This window comes from Diaphorina citri, unplaced genomic scaffold (genome assembly GCF_000475195.1).
Source record: "Diaphorina citri unplaced genomic scaffold, Diaci psyllid genome assembly version 1.1 scaffold455, whole genome shotgun sequence".
In the NCBI taxonomy this organism is placed as follows: Eukaryota; Metazoa; Arthropoda; class Insecta; order Hemiptera; family Psyllidae; genus Diaphorina; species Diaphorina citri.
The window spans coordinates 307,885-325,178 of record NW_007377890.1 but is presented as its reverse complement, the minus strand read 5'-3'; the positions used below and the strand labels follow the sequence as shown (position 1 = coordinate 325,178).

Genomic DNA, 17,294 nt, shown 5'->3' with positions numbered 1-17,294 from the left:
TTATCATAATTTTGTCCACCATTTTCCAAAATCCGAAAAGTAATCAAAATTTCCATTTGTTTGGGGTTTCGTAATGTTCCTTATGGAAAGTCCTATGATGTTCACACCAGATTTTTCTGTTGAAAGGCAGAAGAATTTTGGTGGGCTTCAGCGATCGCACCTAACTACCAACCTCTTCTGGCCTTCCAGGCTCCAGGTCTGGAACTGCTGCCAAAAAAATTGGTCAGTCGGCCAGGAATGCTGTCTTTCAATCGCTAGAATGCAGGAACTAATCGTGAAAAGCCTGTGTTCAATTGCCTTCAAAGAAGCAGGAAGTAAGTAAAAAGAAAGCGCCCAAAGACAAAAGTCCCTTCAATTTCATTTCCTTGATTCTTTTACATGTACGAGTTCCTATTTAATTTCAATCGATTTTATTTGCATCCTATTACAAGGAAGTAAAGGGAATGGGTATAGGTGTTACCTTTTTACTTTCCTTATCCTATAGGAAGGAAAGTAATGTAATCGGGTCAAATTTTCGATGGTCAGTTATTAAAAATCCCTTTCGTTTGAGAGAGGAAAAAATCCCAGCGAATGCAGAGGCCAGTGTTGCCAGCTTGGTCATAAGTTAAAAATCCCTTTCGTTTGAGAGAGGAAAAAATCCCAGCGAATGCAGAGGCCAGTGTTGCCAGCTTGGTCATAAGGGATTACCGTACGCCATATTTTGATAGTCGTACACATTACCGCACACTCTACAAGTTGAAGCCGCGTCCGCGTTAATTGCACTTTTTAGTCCGTCCTTCCTTTATTATTACAATAGTAATAAAAAGGTATAAGGGACGGACTATTGTATTCGCTTCGGTGTCGTCTGTGTAGTCTGTCCGTCTGTCAGTCTGTCTGTTCCCATAGAAGGACTTGTCCAAACCTGGTCGACCTATATATCAAATTAAAGGTCTTTTTACCAGGATCACAGGCAGGAGTGGAGAAGCTGTCGATTTCCAAGAAGAAAAAATTGAAGTTTGTCAAAGTAGAGTAAGTTTAACTTTTGACCTCAAAACCTATTTTAATGTTTATTTTATGAAGTCCATGGTTGCACTTAATAACCTGCCTTGTTAGCTGAAACATACAGATGAAAATTTTTCTGATGATGAGGAGTAAGAAGACTTGAGGAGTAAGAATAATTAAAAAATTCACAATTCTAACCAATATACAGACAAATCTACAATTTCATTTATATAGGTAGATCATCATTATTTTTAGTTTATTTATGTAAAAAGTGTCATTAAGTACCTATTATTTATCATTTTCTTTTAAACTATGTATCTAGATTTTTTTCTTCTGTCCACAGTCCCAAAGAACTCAACATTGTGATTGATGATGGCAGAGGAAGGGACACAGACTTCAGAAACAACAAACCCAACCATGTCAAGTCTCAGGAGTCTCGGAAATCTTCCAGTCATCATCAGGATAAAGGTCTTGGCAGTTCAACTAGACATTCTAATACAGCGGGAGGAGCCTCTAGCAGAAACATGTCTCGAGGAAGTGGCAAACATCCCCCAAGCAACAATAATTACAAAGCAGACTTTGAGGTAAATGAAGACTCTACACAGCAGCACAACAAGAAACACAAACGTGAGAGTAGTAAGGTCATCTCAGTGACTAATAACCAACAAGTTAATAATGATAAAGATTTTAAAAATAACTTGATGTGGGATGGGGATTCAGCAGGAGCAAAGAAAAGTCGAAACCAGTGGAAGAATCTAGATGTGAATAATATTACTAACAAGACTAGGGAGCGGCTGATGAATAAACCTGCTAGTAGTAATGATTCCCTTCTGAAAGATAATGGAGATGTTGACAGTAGAACTACAACAGCTTCCATACTGGACAGTTCTCTCTATCAAAACACTTACGATAGCAAAACGAGGAACTTTGTGGATAGTGGAAGTCAAATATTCAATGCAGCTTCAACTCTAAATGAAACCCCAGAACACTCAACCAGGGACGGTAAATTGTTTTCAAATGAAGCACTGTATGCTCCTTCATCAACCACAAATTATCCATATTCTTCAAGTTCAACACCTACTTATGCTGCAATGACAACTGCCTCAGGTAATGCTAACAATGTAGCTTCCAATGGTGGAGGTAGCAACAATGGTGGCGTTTACTCGACAAATTCTTTCATGGCAGCCACAACCCATGGTTATTCTTCTATCAGTAATACCATTACCAATACCCAACCTTCACAACAACAGAGCAACAATTCTGTTTATTCGTCCACCATTAATTCTTACTCTTCATTTCCACAACAGAGTTCTGTTAACTTAAATACTTATGGGCATCAAGCGTCTTCTCTCTCCAACAGTAACACTACAGGATATTCCAGTCAGAACTTGTACCAGCAACAGCCTTCAAGTGTTAGCTATTCTAGCAACTCGTATGTATATCCTCAAACTAGCATAGCTACTTCTAGCAATGTATCTTCTACATCTCATACATCTCACAAGTATCCCCCCTACAATGTGGATATGAAGAATCACCTGGATAGTAAGTCTACACTAGAGACAAAATCTAGTTCAGAACATCCCCCCTATGTGGACTATCCCAATTATATGGGGACTCAATACCAAGATTCTTTGATGAAGGATGTGAAGACAGCAGCAGATCCTATTGGTCACTTTGAGTTCCGCAACACTCTAGACATTGCTCCTATGATTCCAATGGATAGTTACATGACCAATTACATGCAGCCGGGACCCCCACCACAGTCCACTTCCGACTATAAAATGCTATACTGGAATAATGTACCTATGCCTAACATGTTGCATGCCCCTCCACCCCAGGCTCCCCACAGTGCTATGTACAAGTACACATCTCATATTCCTTATGATATGCCTACATCCCAGGCCACTCAGAAACCTTTCATGAAACTCAATGATAGTACATCTGGCACAGACACATCAGCCTACATAAGTCCAACACATATGCGAGTTCATACCCATCAGATACCTGCACATCGATATCCTGTGGAAAATACTACAACCAACAAGATGCCACTGGCTTACACTGAACCTCAACCCCCTAATTTACAGGCCTCACTTAATGATTATCAAAGGTATCAGAATGAGAGACACCATTTTACTGATTTTGGTAACTTCCAAACCCCACCCCTTGGAAACTCTGTACAACACAACTATCAGACAAATGATTCATTCGGTACCAATGACTTATCTACCAGAATACATCAGCAACCCACTGCAGTACACCCTTACTTCAACAGTACAGATGAAAACTCAGCTCAAAGGTATGGTATACCTGATGTCAGTGTGCACTCATCTCGTAATAAAAGAGCCATCACAGGGGGGACAAACCATCTTCAACACTTGAATAGCAGAACCCCTCACTATCAGCATAATTCTGGCTATTCGCGACATCTAAGCTACGAAGATAAGGACTTGGCTAAACCTCCAGTGCCTCATACCTCAGGTAACATCTACGTCAACCATAACAAGTACGAGCCTCAGTACATTCCCCCTACTGTACTGCCCTCCAGTGAGAAATCAAGGAAACCCATCAGCCACGTTTCCCCACCCGTTGTGACTTCTATAATCACCTCAACAGCTACCAGTAATGTAACAACAACAACATCATCTAGTGAGACTAAACCTGCTGAATCTGACAATAAACTACCCAGTAACAATAATCCAAGCGAGGAAGGTGAGGATGTTAGTGGTAGGAAAAATGCCAAGGTAGTCCCTGGCTCTCCAGCAAAATCTAATAATATGTCTCAACATTATAATGAAAAAGGTCATAAGTCTGGCGGAGAAAGACAACGTGATCGTGGAGATACTGGAAGACATCATCAATTCCAGAACAACATGATTAAAACAATCGACTTCCATCAGTTCCAAAACAATGTTATGAAAAATCACCCAGGAAATAAAAATTTCAAAAATTTTAATAATAAATCTTATGGCGATAAGAACAAAAACGAATTCAAAGTTACGAAAATTATGCAACGACCAGTTGATGAAAATAAAGATGAAATAGCAAAATTACCCATTCCTCTTGGTGGCGACAAAAAAGATGACAAGAAAGTAGATGACAAAAATGTATCAAAAGATCAAAAAATCACGAAGTCTACTAACAATAATTTAAATAAGAAAACAAATAAGCAGCAGAACATTCAAATATTGAGTCCGGCAAAGAAACCCAATAAGGAAGAAGACAAAATTGAAAAAGAAGAAAATAATACTAATGCCAAGGAAAATGATGAGAAGTCTACAGATGACGAGAAAAATAAATTGGATGATAAAGCTAAAGATACTGCTACCAAACTATCAAATAGTGCAGATAGTATAAAATTAAATAAAAAAGATGAAGGAAGCAAAGAAAACAAACCACAACAACAAAGACGAAAGTTTAACAACTTCCATAATAGTTCAAAATATCAACGACATCCTTATCATAACAATGGAGGAGACTTTAACTATGTCCCTGTATATGATGGAAATATAAATAAGTTCAACAAGTTTGGTGGAGGAGGTAACAATAGATATCCTAATCACAGGTATTATGACTTTGATTTCATAGATCCCAGATCTTGCTTCTTCCCTGGAAGTGGAACTCCTTATCCTCAATATGGAGGTGGAGGTCCTCCCATGTTTAACAACTTGTACAATAGTAACAATTATAACAACAATAAGAGTAAACAAAAGAAAACGGACTCAACAAATAACGTTGATAAGAAACAAGATTCCACTAGTACTGATGAAAGAAAGAAAAAAGCAACACAAAAGCAGCAACAAAGTGAAGAAGAATCCAAGAAGACATCGAATAAAAAAATAAAATTCAAAGGACCTGAAATTTTGAATGAAACTACTGAACCTACTGCTAGTTCAGCAACAAATAGCAATGTCACTACCGTCTCTAACACAGCGGACAATTCCAATAATCCTTCAAGTATATTGAAAAAATCTAAAGCTACTGAAGACTGCAAAGTTAAAACTGTACAAGGGGCTCCCAAAACTGAAAAATCCCAAACAAAATCTGGAGAGTATGACAACTTGGATGAACGAGAACCCAGCACTATTCAGGTGAGTACAAGCAAATCGAGCTAAGAACATGAAACATAATGTCTCCCTTTTCCCCATCACTCACGCTACTTGTTAGAGTGAAAAGGAACATCTTCGTAGCTTGGTGGACTGACACATTATTTTATTGATGATGATCATTATTTAATTGATGATAAATAATTATTATTCAATTGATGATTTTAATGTAAATAATTATTATCATCATTAGGAGATACCTATGTTTTTCCTAATACAAATTTATTGTTATTATGATATTACTCAATTGACGTAGTTATGGTATCCACCTGGGTTTGTTGACATCTAAATTAATAGTAAATTCAGTATCTTAGGAAAGTTCCAATTCTCCAAAAATTAAGGAATAATAGGTAATAATAATGAAAAAAATGCTGAAAGGTTCATGTGGTTTGAACTCAAAGTTGAGAAAATATGCCGATTTTTTATTTTATTTTATTTTTTTATACTTTCCATTTAAATAAGTATAGGGAACCTATAAATATAATCTACTATTTAATGAGGAAGTATTGCAATCAGTCCAAATTTTCAAAATCGGGAAATGGGTGGAAAATTGGAAATATCCTTTTCTGGGTCCCCTCAGACATTTCATTTCCCTTGTTTTTGATAATTTTATAGTGTATTATTAGAATATGATAAGTACCTACTTATTATTATCATCATTATTAGTTTTTTTTTTCCAAAAGTTAATGTAATGCACTATACAGAGGTATCAATCTGTCCATCATTTAAGGGAAGAACCCGGAATTGTCCTCCATTTTCCAAAAGTTAATGTAATGCACTATACAGAGGTATCAATCTGTCCATCATTTAAGGGAAGAACCCGGAATTGTCCTCCAATTTGACTTGAGAATGAAGGAAGAAAATTGAAGTTATTACTTTTTCTTTATATTTTTTACTTTCTATTTTGTTAGTATATTCCTAGAATCCCATTATTGTTTTCATTTCCCGTGCAATAAGAGAGTCGGTCCCGTGAGCGAAAGTCCAGAGTAGACTTTTTTGGTTATTTTTTTTTATTTTTTTATCCTAACATTCATAACTGTCCGACTTAAAGCTAAAGAGTTTTTGTTTACGGCTTTCATATCTGTAGACTAAAACTAAGAGATTACCGTAATTAACCGTGGTTCACGGATAGGTAGTCCTGTTTTATAAAGTACATACATAAGCTCCCTATATATGACGTCATTTTTTCTATTATTTATCTTATTGAAAAAAATCTTGGAATCTGTCCAAAAATTCAAAATTGGGAGATGGGTAGAAAAGAAATATCCTGTTTAGGGCCCCTGTAAAAAAAGCTTTCTTGTTAAAAAAGCAAATGGTCGGTTTTTTTTCTTCCAAACTCGTCGGTTTTCTGTATTTTGGCAATTTAATTAAAAGCTTTCTTGTTAAAAAAGCAAATGGTCGGTTTTTTTTCTTCCAAACTCGTCGGTTTTCTGTATTTTGGCAATTTAATTAAACTTATTTTCTATAAAGAAAGGTTTACGGAGTGGATCCCTTAAATATCATCATATCTTATGTGATGTTCACAAGAGATTTTTTCTTTTCTGTTGTAATAGAAAATCATGTCATATTCACATGTTTTTTGCTGATTTGCCATGAAGTTTTCAAGCATTTTTACTTTTTTTTTTTCCAACTAATTTTATCATTATCATCTAGATCTAGAAGTAAAGTCTTCTCTTATTTGTTTATTTTATTATTAATTCATGATTTAAAAAAAAGGTATTTAACCATATTTGTTTCTAGGTATTATAAGAAAATACATTTTCCCGCTATAACATACACAAAGGTGAAATGGGGACGTTTCCTAAATACACTTCAGAAATTGATAAATACAGACGTCCTAAAAGTCCTAGTAAGGGTGTCCCTTTTTATTTTGAGTAGCGTGAGTTTGATTCTGATTGTTACCATGACTAAAATAGCATGTTGGTGTCAGAATCCTGATTCGATTCTCGGAAGTTGAGTTTTTTTTTTTTTTTTTACAAGAATCGTAATTTCTCAAATTTTAGGGAGAACCTCCATTTTTTTATTTCATTTTTGAAATATGCATTAAATTTGGTGTGGAATTAAATCCAAGGTGTCGAACATGAATTCTGACACCAGCAAACAATTTATCATAGACCCTATCCTACCTTCAGGGAGAATCAATTGGGAAAATCCCTAGCTGTTCAAAATTTAAGGTACCTATATGAGGACTTCTGGGACATACTGTATGTATGTCTGTCCAAGATATATCTATTATTTTCATTACATTAGGCGTAAGAAGTATAATTTCCCATACCTATAGTAATCATTAAGATTTATTATTTCATTTTTATTTTATAATTTACATATTTTTTAAACAGAAAAAAAAAACAAATAAAAGTAATTACGGTTCAATCATTACACGTTAGTGCCATTCTTTACAGTCTATTAATCTGTATGTATTTTCCACTTTTCAGTTGTTCATGGGCTTGGGACTGGACAAGCCGCCCTCCCAGAAGCCTCTGGTTTATCCTATACGAACTTTCAATATGGACATTGATGATATGACGTCACGGGAAATATTCGAAGATGTGTACGCGGATATCAAAACACATCAGACGACCTACAAGGACAAACAGCTCATCGGTTGTTTTCACGATAGCATCATCAATAATAGCCATTTGTTTAAGGTGAGAAAACCTAATAGTCATTTGTTAAAGGTGAGAATATCTAATAGTCATTTGTTTGAGGCAAGAATAACATCATCCATTATAGTCCTTCCGCCAAGAATTGGGTTTTAAATATTAGTGGTTGTCCTCTTCAAAAAAGTTTGTAATTAGCCAGCGGCGATAACACGTTGAATGCATCAGTTCCTAATGGATCACTTGAGTTGAGCAACATTGCACGTGGTTGTTATCCGAATGAGTGACCGACTAAGGGTGAGTGAGAGTAATGTATCTGCTAGTCTCCTACTCCTACTTACCTCCTAGGACTCGAATAGGCCGCCAAACAAATGAAATCCTATGAACGTATAAATTTCATGTTTTCCAGGACAAAATTGTTCTAGAAGTAGGCTGTGGCATGGGTCTACTGAGTTTGTTCTGCGCTGAGGCGGGTGCTAAACATGTTATCAGTGTGGACTGCTCCGTTATAACTCAGCTAACTCAAGAGGTTGTGGAAGAAAATGATTGCAGTGACGTCATAACAGTCATATGTAGGCGAATGGAAGATATAGACCGATTGCCCCATGGAATAGAGGTGAGAATTCATTTAATACCTTCAGTATTACTTTCTTACCAAAACTGTATGACTACTCGTATTTAACAAAATAGTCATGTTTTGAAATCCCATTGAAAAGTTAAACACTACCGTGGTTTACGGCAAAGATTTACTTGCTTTTTAACTTTTCCAATCGGAAATTTGTCTACCTGATAAACGTCTCCGAGTTGAAAAGGAAGAGGACTGTTTTCATTTGTGGACAGAGCTGTACAGATGAGAAGCTGAAATTTGGATTAAAGGGACTTTTCAGTCCTGTTCGAGCAGTATAAATAAGCACTATCATTATTTGAGAAATTTGGGAAACCATCATTAATTAGGAGTTAATTTGGAACTATCATTCACATATCTCTTACGGATTTGACTGTCTCCCCGCAGAACGTTGACATCATTGTTTCAAACTGGATGGGCCACGTGTTGTATCTTGATTCACTGATCAACGCTGTCGTGTACGCTCGCGACAGATTCCTCAAACCACATGGCCTCATTCTGCCCGACAGAGCAGAGTTATATTGTGTGGCCGCCAATGATACCATGGCTGCCACCAAATATTCCTTCTGGCATGATGTGTACGGGTTTGATATGGAGCCGATCCAACGGGACCTGCCCAATATTGCCAAGTTTCATCCCGTTCCCGGGGACAAGGTAAGGGAAACAAATTTCAAAATACCCTTTTCAAGTTGCTTTTACACTCTACTTTTGCGCACTATAATTCGTCACTCGGTTTTTTCGATAATTTCCTTTTAAAATTTTGCGGTTTTTAAAATTATCCTTTACCGAGGTGCATAAAAATGTCCACGGAGGTGCAAAAAAAAAAAAATAAAATAAAATAAAAAATAAAATAATAATAAAAAAAAAATAAAAGAAAAATACAAAATAATAATAATGATAATAATAATTAAAATAAAATAATCTCAACATCACATAATGTACCTTTGTTGTACAAAATGTAAACTTTCAATAAGATCTACCACTCAGCTGCCAAATTATAGAGCTACAAAAATTGAAGAATGACTGTTTTCTCATTTTGTTTCAGGTAATGACCGACTCTATTCTCATCCATTCCATTGATCTAAACACATGCTCCGTTGACGATACCAGTTTCAATTTGGAATTTGCCATGGTGGCAAAAGAAGGAGGATTTGTCAACGCTTTCGTGCTGTATTTTAAGGTGATTTTAAAGCTCATTCTTCGGGTTGAACCTCATAAGTTTCAAGTATTAGCACAGAGCCGAAAAAACTTCCAACCCGGGACCTCCGACGTGCAAGCCTAGTTAGTGTGATACCCACTCGGCCACGGAGGTTTTAAGTATGTATGTATGTAGGTATATGGGAATAGGACTGTAACTTTTCAATGTAGGTTTAGTCAGCATATCAGCAAAGGACCAACTTGTATCAAACTGACGTAAGACGGAAAGGATCCGGGATTCAAAAACTATAACACTTTTAAAATATTGATGTAAGATTTCTTCAAACTGAATTCCGATACTAAGTAACTACATGCACAATGGAAGTTTTACGTTTTCCCTGTTACAGACTTATTTCCTGGACTGCCAATATGTCCTGGATACTTCCCCCGATGTGCCTAGCACCCATTGGGCCCAGACTGTTCTGTTCATAGACAAAACTATTCTACTTTGCAACCAAGCTACCCTCTTGTGTAATCTGGAGATGATACGATTGCGGGACAAGCAGAACTCTATCCAATGCAATATAACCATGGACTACTTAGGATACCCCAATTATTTTTTCGAGAAGAAGTATATATTGAGCTTCTATTGAAAAATGGCCTCCTGTCTAAAAGTAAGATTGAACGTCGCTACATGAAAGATGACTTTTATTACAAATCAAAGGTCGTTTTGTATGCGATGAGAAATTTGTTGAACGAATTTTTGAACATCTTTTGTATCGTTGAATTGGTAGGTATCTACCGAAACTTTCAAATGATTTTCCCCTTCTTTTTGGTTTTCAGCCAATGCAGGTTGAAGTTATGTCCCCAATCCCAATCGTCTTGAACACACTCGTAGTTCATCTTTCATAATTATAATTTTTGTAAAGATAAACATTATCAGTTTATTTTTATTTAATGTATTTTAAATTTTAATGCAAAAATACCTATATCAGGGAGAAGGGGGGAGTAAGCTTCATAGCAATGGAGCAAATGCAAATGGGTAAAAATTATAAATAAATGGTCGATTCCTATGTAAAAAGTTGGGGAAAATCCAAATCGGAGGTCAAAACTCCGAAAAATGCAAGATTGGTTTTTCTGTGGAATAATTTGACGAGGAATAAACTGAAATTTTGTACCACTAGATCTAGAACATGAAGGTGCATCAGTAGTACTTAGAGTTTTCAGTCTGTCATTCCTATTTTGAACTTTGGCATTGTCTGATACAAAACTACTGGAGTCTCTATTTAGTACTTGTCTACCTAAAGAACTTTGATTTGTTACATTCCTCATGTCTACTTTAACATAATTTATTTTATTTGGTTGGCCTTCACTATTACAAGGGTACTTTCGTTTGGTTGGAGGTAGTCTGTTAGAATTCTCATTTTGAGGTGATTTCAACAAATAATTTTCTTCTACAAAAGGTGCATCTACTTTATATGGATTGGCGTTAATTATTTTATTTAAATTTAACTGGGTTTCACTTGTAACTATTTCTTTTGGAATGGCAGGTTCTGTTGATTCATTTGTTGCTGAAGCATTGTATATTTTGTAGAAGTTGGCAACAGAAACATTATGACTAGCATTGGTTGAAGTATAGGCACATGGTTTCCTATTGCCTGACTGACTGAAAGACTGCTCAGGTTGGTCAATATTGATGGATCTCGAGTAAAGGGATGGTACTGCTGTTACAGAGTTGTTGTGATGTGACATATCTAATGTATATGGTTCTTGACTACCACATGATGGCTGAGAAATAGAAGTAGGCTCAAGCATGCTCAATGATAAATAGTCTTTCTCAACAACATTCTTCCCACTTTGCTCTTTTTCATTCCTTTTACATGGCACTTCATCTGTACCTTCCCTTAGTTTCTTTATTCTTTGTGACACTTCTTTTCTTCGGGTGGTCAATTTATTTCGAGTTTCAGCTAATGTTTCCAGTTCAGGGGCATAAAATACATGGAGAATGTTGCCAAAGAAGTTTTTAGTATCTATCTGTCTCTTGGCAAATCTGAAAACAAAACAAATTATTACTGGCTGATGGCAAAATATTTCCTTCCATTTCATTTGATTCAATTCTGATGAAAAGTGAACACTATTTACCTGGCAGCCTGTATCCTCTTGTATGTAACATGAAAGACATCTGTGAACTCGTCTCTGTCTGGATAGTCTACATACTGCACAGGTTTGATGTCACCATATCTTCTACATTGCTTTGTCACCTCCTCAAGTAGACCAATACTAGGTACTCCATAGATTAAAAGATGATTGGATTCATCATTCACAGTGTACACCTGTGAAAGAAAAAATAAAATAATTTGTCAAGGATTGAATAAAAATTAAGAGAGATCTTGATTCCTCTGGTATTGGAATCTATGAGTGTGATACTGTGTTAGGTCAAGTTCTATTCTGTACACCTGTGAATATTTATACAAAACAACTTTGCAGGATTTTTTCACCTTAATAGCCAGCCTAGTTAGTATGTCTGCCTTGTGAGTGCTAGGCCATGTGTTTGATTCCGACCCAGGGTGGATATTATCCTGAATGGCTGTTTGTTTTTGGAACAGCTGGCTTCCTCCTATCCTGTCTTCCTTCTCTCTTTAATTTTGAGATGATATGACCTTAATGTTCCCTCTATCAAACCTAAAAAAAAAAAAATCTATGGTCTGGCTTGGGGAATTTAAACAGTTAGTAGACCAGCTTAGTCTGGCTGGTGGACTTTCAGGGAGGATACCATTCTCAAATCTCCCTTGCTTTAAAAAAATAAATAATAATAAAAATATGGGTGTGAAAAATCCAAGCTTCACCTTTACTGCTGTTAATTTCCTTCCTTGCCTATATGAAGCTCTTGTAGTGCAGAGTTAAAACTTTCAAATGATTTTCCCCTTCTTTTTGGTTTTCAGCCAATGCAGGTTGAAGTTATGTCCCCAATCCCAATCGTCTTGAACACACAAGCCTTATTTCCTCATTGTCGAAGGAAGAAAACGAAATTTTGTTTATACCTACATATTTATTTTATTTACCATCCAATTTCGCTTGTGTGTTCATAACAAATTTATTTATTTATTTTCAATGAAATCTTTGTAGTTCGCAAAGCAAAGTCTTCTATCCTTTTACCGTCAAACTTTGATAGAGAAATATATTCCAGCATGATATAGAAAATAATAATAATAATAATAATAATAAACTTAATTTTCATTCATTCATATATTTATTATTTGACGATATTCACTGAGTGAAAATAACCTTCCTACACTCTAGAGTCTAGAGGAAGCTTTTCCGTTTGGCCCAGTTATTAAACAAAATACCCACAACAGTATTAATAAGTCAGCGGAGTGAGGATCATCCATTTGTTTGTTTTTAAATTTTGCTGATCTATGTTAATTTCATTTGATTGTTTGCTACTTTGAAGATACGACACTCTGGTGTGAACATCACACGATTTTCTTTTGCGTCACGAAACTAAAAAAAAAAAAAAAACCTTATACTGTCCCTTAGTCTCAATATTTTTTTTAATTTTTATAGTTTTTTCTGAGATAATAAAAAAAAATCATGAGAATCACCAATTCGGAAATGTGGACCTTTTCTAGTGCTTTCCGCTATACTTAATGTAATAGAAAGTAAATATAGCATGCACGAAATAGAATAGAAGCCTGGTTAGATCTTTTGTGACAATCTACATATCTACTAAATTGTATCGATCAAAATCGAGATATTTTATATAGGTACCCTGTATTACGTACAGACCCTGGAAATCACTTTTTGGTCTCAGACTGCTCAGAAGAACCCTAAAATGGATATTTCCACTTATTTCGCAATTCGGAAATGTGGACCTTTTCTAGTGCTTTCCGCTATACTTAATGTGATAGAAAGTAAATATAGCATGCACGAAATAGAATAGAAATCAGGTAATTCTTTTTGTTACTTTATAAGCACTTAATATATGTAGGTAATTTGATTTGTAAACAATAACACTATCGAACGGTATGTGTCTCCAGAGAAATTCGTCCCCAAAGTGTGCGCGGGAAAAATAATGAGATTCAAATTTATATTGGTAATTATACTCTGCCCATCAGAGCAGAGCAGCTTAGCTAAAGGCTGTCAGTGGCTTAATGAATACCTAATAATTAATATGACATGTCTTGGGAAAAGTCAAATTGCAAGGGAAGGCAGAAGGCAGATCCATTGGAGACTGGAATCCTGATACAGTTCTACCTAGGGTGTAAGTATTTTCCATGTTTTATATTATTTTCGCATTATTAGAATAGAAATCAGGTAATTCTTTTTGTTACTTTATAAGCACTTAATATATGTAGGTAATTTGATTTGTAAACAATAACACTATCGAACGGTATGTGTCTCCATCGTGTACAAAGTTTGTTGTGCTTCTAGATCTAGAACACTTCTGCAGTACGTGACCATTCTAATCTTCTTGCTTAATCAGTGATTTACCTACCTTTACCTTTTGGTGCTTCTGTTTGCGTGATTATGGAAAACTTACTAGCATTCATATTGATCTTTTACTTGGTGAAACTAGCCTCCCAATTTGACTTATCAGGTAAGCTCTGAAACGTACAACTTTTTAGAGACACCTTGTGTTCTAGATATAAGATATTAGGTACAACTTTATATGATCACCTACTTATAACTAGTAGTTCAATCCACCCTAAGGCTTAAATGTAGGGGCAAACAGCCCCTAAAGATGGGTGAAGCTTATACGAATCTAGCTTGGAGGGTAGCAACGCCTGTCTCGTAAGCGCTAGGTCGCGGGCGGTACGGAGCGGAATATCGGGACGATAGCTTTCACCCGTACTGAAAAAATTTCAAACGTCTGTTAGGTACCTACCTTAATAATAGTACCTACAGCAGATAATATAACCTCTAACTTAACCAGCCTAGTTAGCTTGATTGGTAGCGCGTCGGCCTTGTAAGCGCTAAGCCGCGGGCTCGATTTCCGCCCGTGGCGAATTTGTATCCTGATGGAATAATGTTTGTTCTCGGAACGGCTGGCTTTCCCCTATTCTGTCTTCCTCTCTTCAGTTACTCTCTTCCCTCCGTCCAACCTCTTGAAAAAAAAAAAAAAAATCAAACGTTTGTTAGGTACCTACAGCAGAAATGAGCCCTAACTCTCTTTAAGCTTATTGTATGTAATTGTGTATTTTCAAACGTTTGTTAGGTACCTACAGCAGAAATGAGCCCTAACTCTCTTTAAGCTTATTGTATGTAATTGTGTATTTGTAATGTAATTTCAGAAGATTTGGAATGTGGTCCCGGCCAAATTTATAACACGTCTGCATCGGCCTACTATCCTGATTATCAGTCTGCCCTCACCCGGGATTTTGTAGATGAGAAGGGGAAAAAGTTGCGATCTTTGCAGGTATGATCTGGGCATGCTATTGAATGGGGTCTTTTTTTCTATGTATATTGGGCCAGCCAGTCACTATCAGGTAGACCTGACAGGTACGGCTGAAAAGTTCCGTCTGTCAGGTCTACCTGTTGAGCACACACCCTATCAGGTAGACCTGATGAGATATACCTGTCGTCAGGTTTACCTGATAGTGAGTGGCTGATCCTAGTATTAATCCCCGATTCCCCGCCAAGTTAGTAAGTTGCCCAAAGAAAGATACCTAGTCGGCCTGAAAGTACTCCCTTATTCTATTTTATACAGAGATGCATCACTTTTTTTTTAAGATTGCACCGCTTTCGCATCACGGAAAAGTTCGGCCGGAAAATTTCCGTCCCGGGCCGGAATTCAAACCTAGCACCTCAAGATTGCACCGCTTTCGCATCACGGAAAAGTTCGGCCGGAAAATTTCCGTCCCGGGCCGGAATTCAAACCTAGCACCTCCAGGTTTGAGAGTCAGTGCTCTTGACTTCTCGGCCACAGAGAAAAATACCTAGTCAGCCTAAAAATAAATACAGGGCTGCCTGGAAGAGACTGACCAGAAACGCCGACCCTATTTAAATAGAAAAAGGCTAAGAAGAAGAAGCCTGAAAATACTTATTCTATTTTAATTATATATATATTTTTTTATTATTATTATTATTATTTTTTTAACATTTATCCTTTAAATCACTACATGAGTTATACAACGAAACCAGACCAAATCACTAAGCAGCCCAAGACACATGTTTTGTCCTTATTTGGACTCATGAGTTGGACATAGCTGGGGATTGAACCCGAGACCCTTGGATTAGGAAACAGAGATCTTACAAGCAAGCCACCAAGACTTGGTGATGTGATATGGTAAAAAAAAAAAACTTTCAATATTCTATTTTAATCAAAGACGCAACAATGCGCTTCTAATAACACTGTTCTGTTCCACAGGAATACCTCGACGGCAGGTCCTCCTACGTGACTGTGGCAATGGACGCAGGTCTTTGGTGATGTGATATGGTAAAAAAAAACTTTCAATATTCTATTTTAATCAAAGACGCATCAATGCGCTTCTAATAACACTGTTCTGTTCCACAGGAATACCTCGACGGCAGGTCCTCCTACGTGACTGTGGCAATGGACGCAGGTCTGGGTATTGCCTATGGCACTCCCTTATGTATTCCCCAGCTCAACATTCACTACGGGCGTTACATCAATCTGGAAGTTCGAGATACTAGTCCAGATATTTTCGGCTGCGGGTACGCATGCGTTGAGATAGCCGTGCGGACGGAGGCGGACAGCTACGATAGGATATTAAACAAGGAATTACTCATGGTAGTTATTCAGTTCGATGAGGAAGAGTGAATACAATATGTACCCAAGTCGCTATAGCAGCGATTACCAACTAGTGGCCCGCGGGACACATATGTGGCTCGCCAGACCCTTCTTGGGTGGGCCCCTCGGGCTTTATTTTTGCTCTTTTACAATGGGGTGGGTGGCAAAATTTGCCCCCCCCCCTCAAGAAAACCCTGGGTGCGGGCCTGTTCCTCTGTGTACGTGGCCCGCGAAGTATCTGCCAGTGAGGCCCACATACACATGGAAGTTGGAAATCCTTGCCCTACTTATAGGGACCATGACGGTGTTGGTTCAGTTGTGGTGTGTCCCGACTCCCGACGCGTTCAAAATTTCAAATGCCCTATTTTTCTTTCTCACTGCACCACACGTCTCACATTCGGCCTACGTATTATGTTGACGCGGTCTTTTTGCTGGTGTGTGTCGTTTGTCCCGATCTTTAATCATATATGCCATATTTTTTTCATTTATTTTATTTACAAAATAAAATTTATCAAACACCCTGTACTATTTTAATTGTTCATTTATAAGTTTCCATTTATTGGTTTTTCAGAACAATTCTCTCATCAAATAAATAGTTAACAAATGGTATACCCATCCGTAAAAGCCGGTCATTTATTGGTTTTTCAGAACAATTCTCTCATCAAATAAATAGTTAACAAATGGTATACCCATCCGTAAAAGCCGGAGCTTGTGCCACGGATGGGGAGACTAGACTGTATAGACTTGATTATTGAAATTTACGCACGACACAATTTTTTTCCGAACGATAAGTGGGATCGGCCTTAACTGTCTTATCATCCCGACATCGAAAAGAGAAGGGAGAGTATGAGAAAGCCAGCCGTTCCAAGAACGAACCTTATCCCGCGGGCCGCATTTCTGGCGGGAGTCGAACCAGCTACCTATCGCTTACAATACAAATATGAATCTACCCTTTACACCTGCCAAGCTAACTAGGCTGGCAAAAAAAAACCCGGAAATTCCTATTTCCCTATTCCTTAATCCCTTTGTCAAGTTGATTGTCAGGACAGGATCCTGGATCCTGGAGATTTAATTAATTCAGGATTTCAGGTTTT

At 37.1% G+C, this 17,294-nt stretch overlaps 3 protein-coding genes across 4 annotated transcripts in view; 2 read left to right on the top strand and 1 right to left on the bottom strand.

The window, feature by feature from the left end:
* Nucleotides 1–10,196, top strand: part of LOC103509000 (uncharacterized protein DDB_G0283357) — a 30,084-nt gene extending 19,888 nt beyond the window's left edge. Inside the window, exons 8-14 of the mRNA XM_017443991.2 lie at nt 950–1,008; nt 1,325–5,072; nt 7,523–7,735; nt 8,097–8,303; nt 8,700–8,966; nt 9,358–9,492; nt 9,857–10,196. Of these exons, the coding sequence (XP_017299480.2) occupies nt 950–1,008; nt 1,325–5,072; nt 7,523–7,735; nt 8,097–8,303; nt 8,700–8,966; nt 9,358–9,492; nt 9,857–10,102 (4,875 nt within the window). The 3' untranslated portion in view covers nt 10,103–10,196. The remainder of the gene's footprint in view (nt 1–949; nt 1,009–1,324; nt 5,073–7,522; nt 7,736–8,096; nt 8,304–8,699; nt 8,967–9,357; nt 9,493–9,856) is intronic.
* On the top strand, nt 9,991–16,734 carry LOC103508984. Of its 2 annotated transcripts, none has more exons than XM_017443993.2 (4): nt 9,991–10,123; nt 13,881–14,046; nt 14,744–14,865; nt 15,964–16,734. In XM_017443993.2, exons 2-4 carry the CDS (start codon nt 13,977–13,979, stop codon nt 16,228–16,230), a joined length of 459 nt encoding a protein of 152 aa, XP_017299482.1. In that variant the 5' UTR covers nt 9,991–10,123; nt 13,881–13,976; the 3' UTR covers nt 16,231–16,734. The 2 variants fall into 2 exon arrangements, with proteins under 2 accessions (XP_017299482.1, XP_017299481.1); XM_017443992.2 differs by having other exon boundaries at nt 14,741–14,865.
* On the bottom strand, nt 10,260–12,346 carry LOC103508999 (the record flags this gene model as incomplete). Its single annotated transcript, XM_008473591.1, has 4 exons — nt 10,260–10,330; nt 10,574–11,499; nt 11,592–11,782; nt 12,296–12,346. Coding segments are annotated over 4 exons (1,239 nt in total), but the record flags the coding sequence as incomplete, so codon positions are not given.
* Nucleotides 16,735–17,294: the final 560 nt, after the last annotated feature.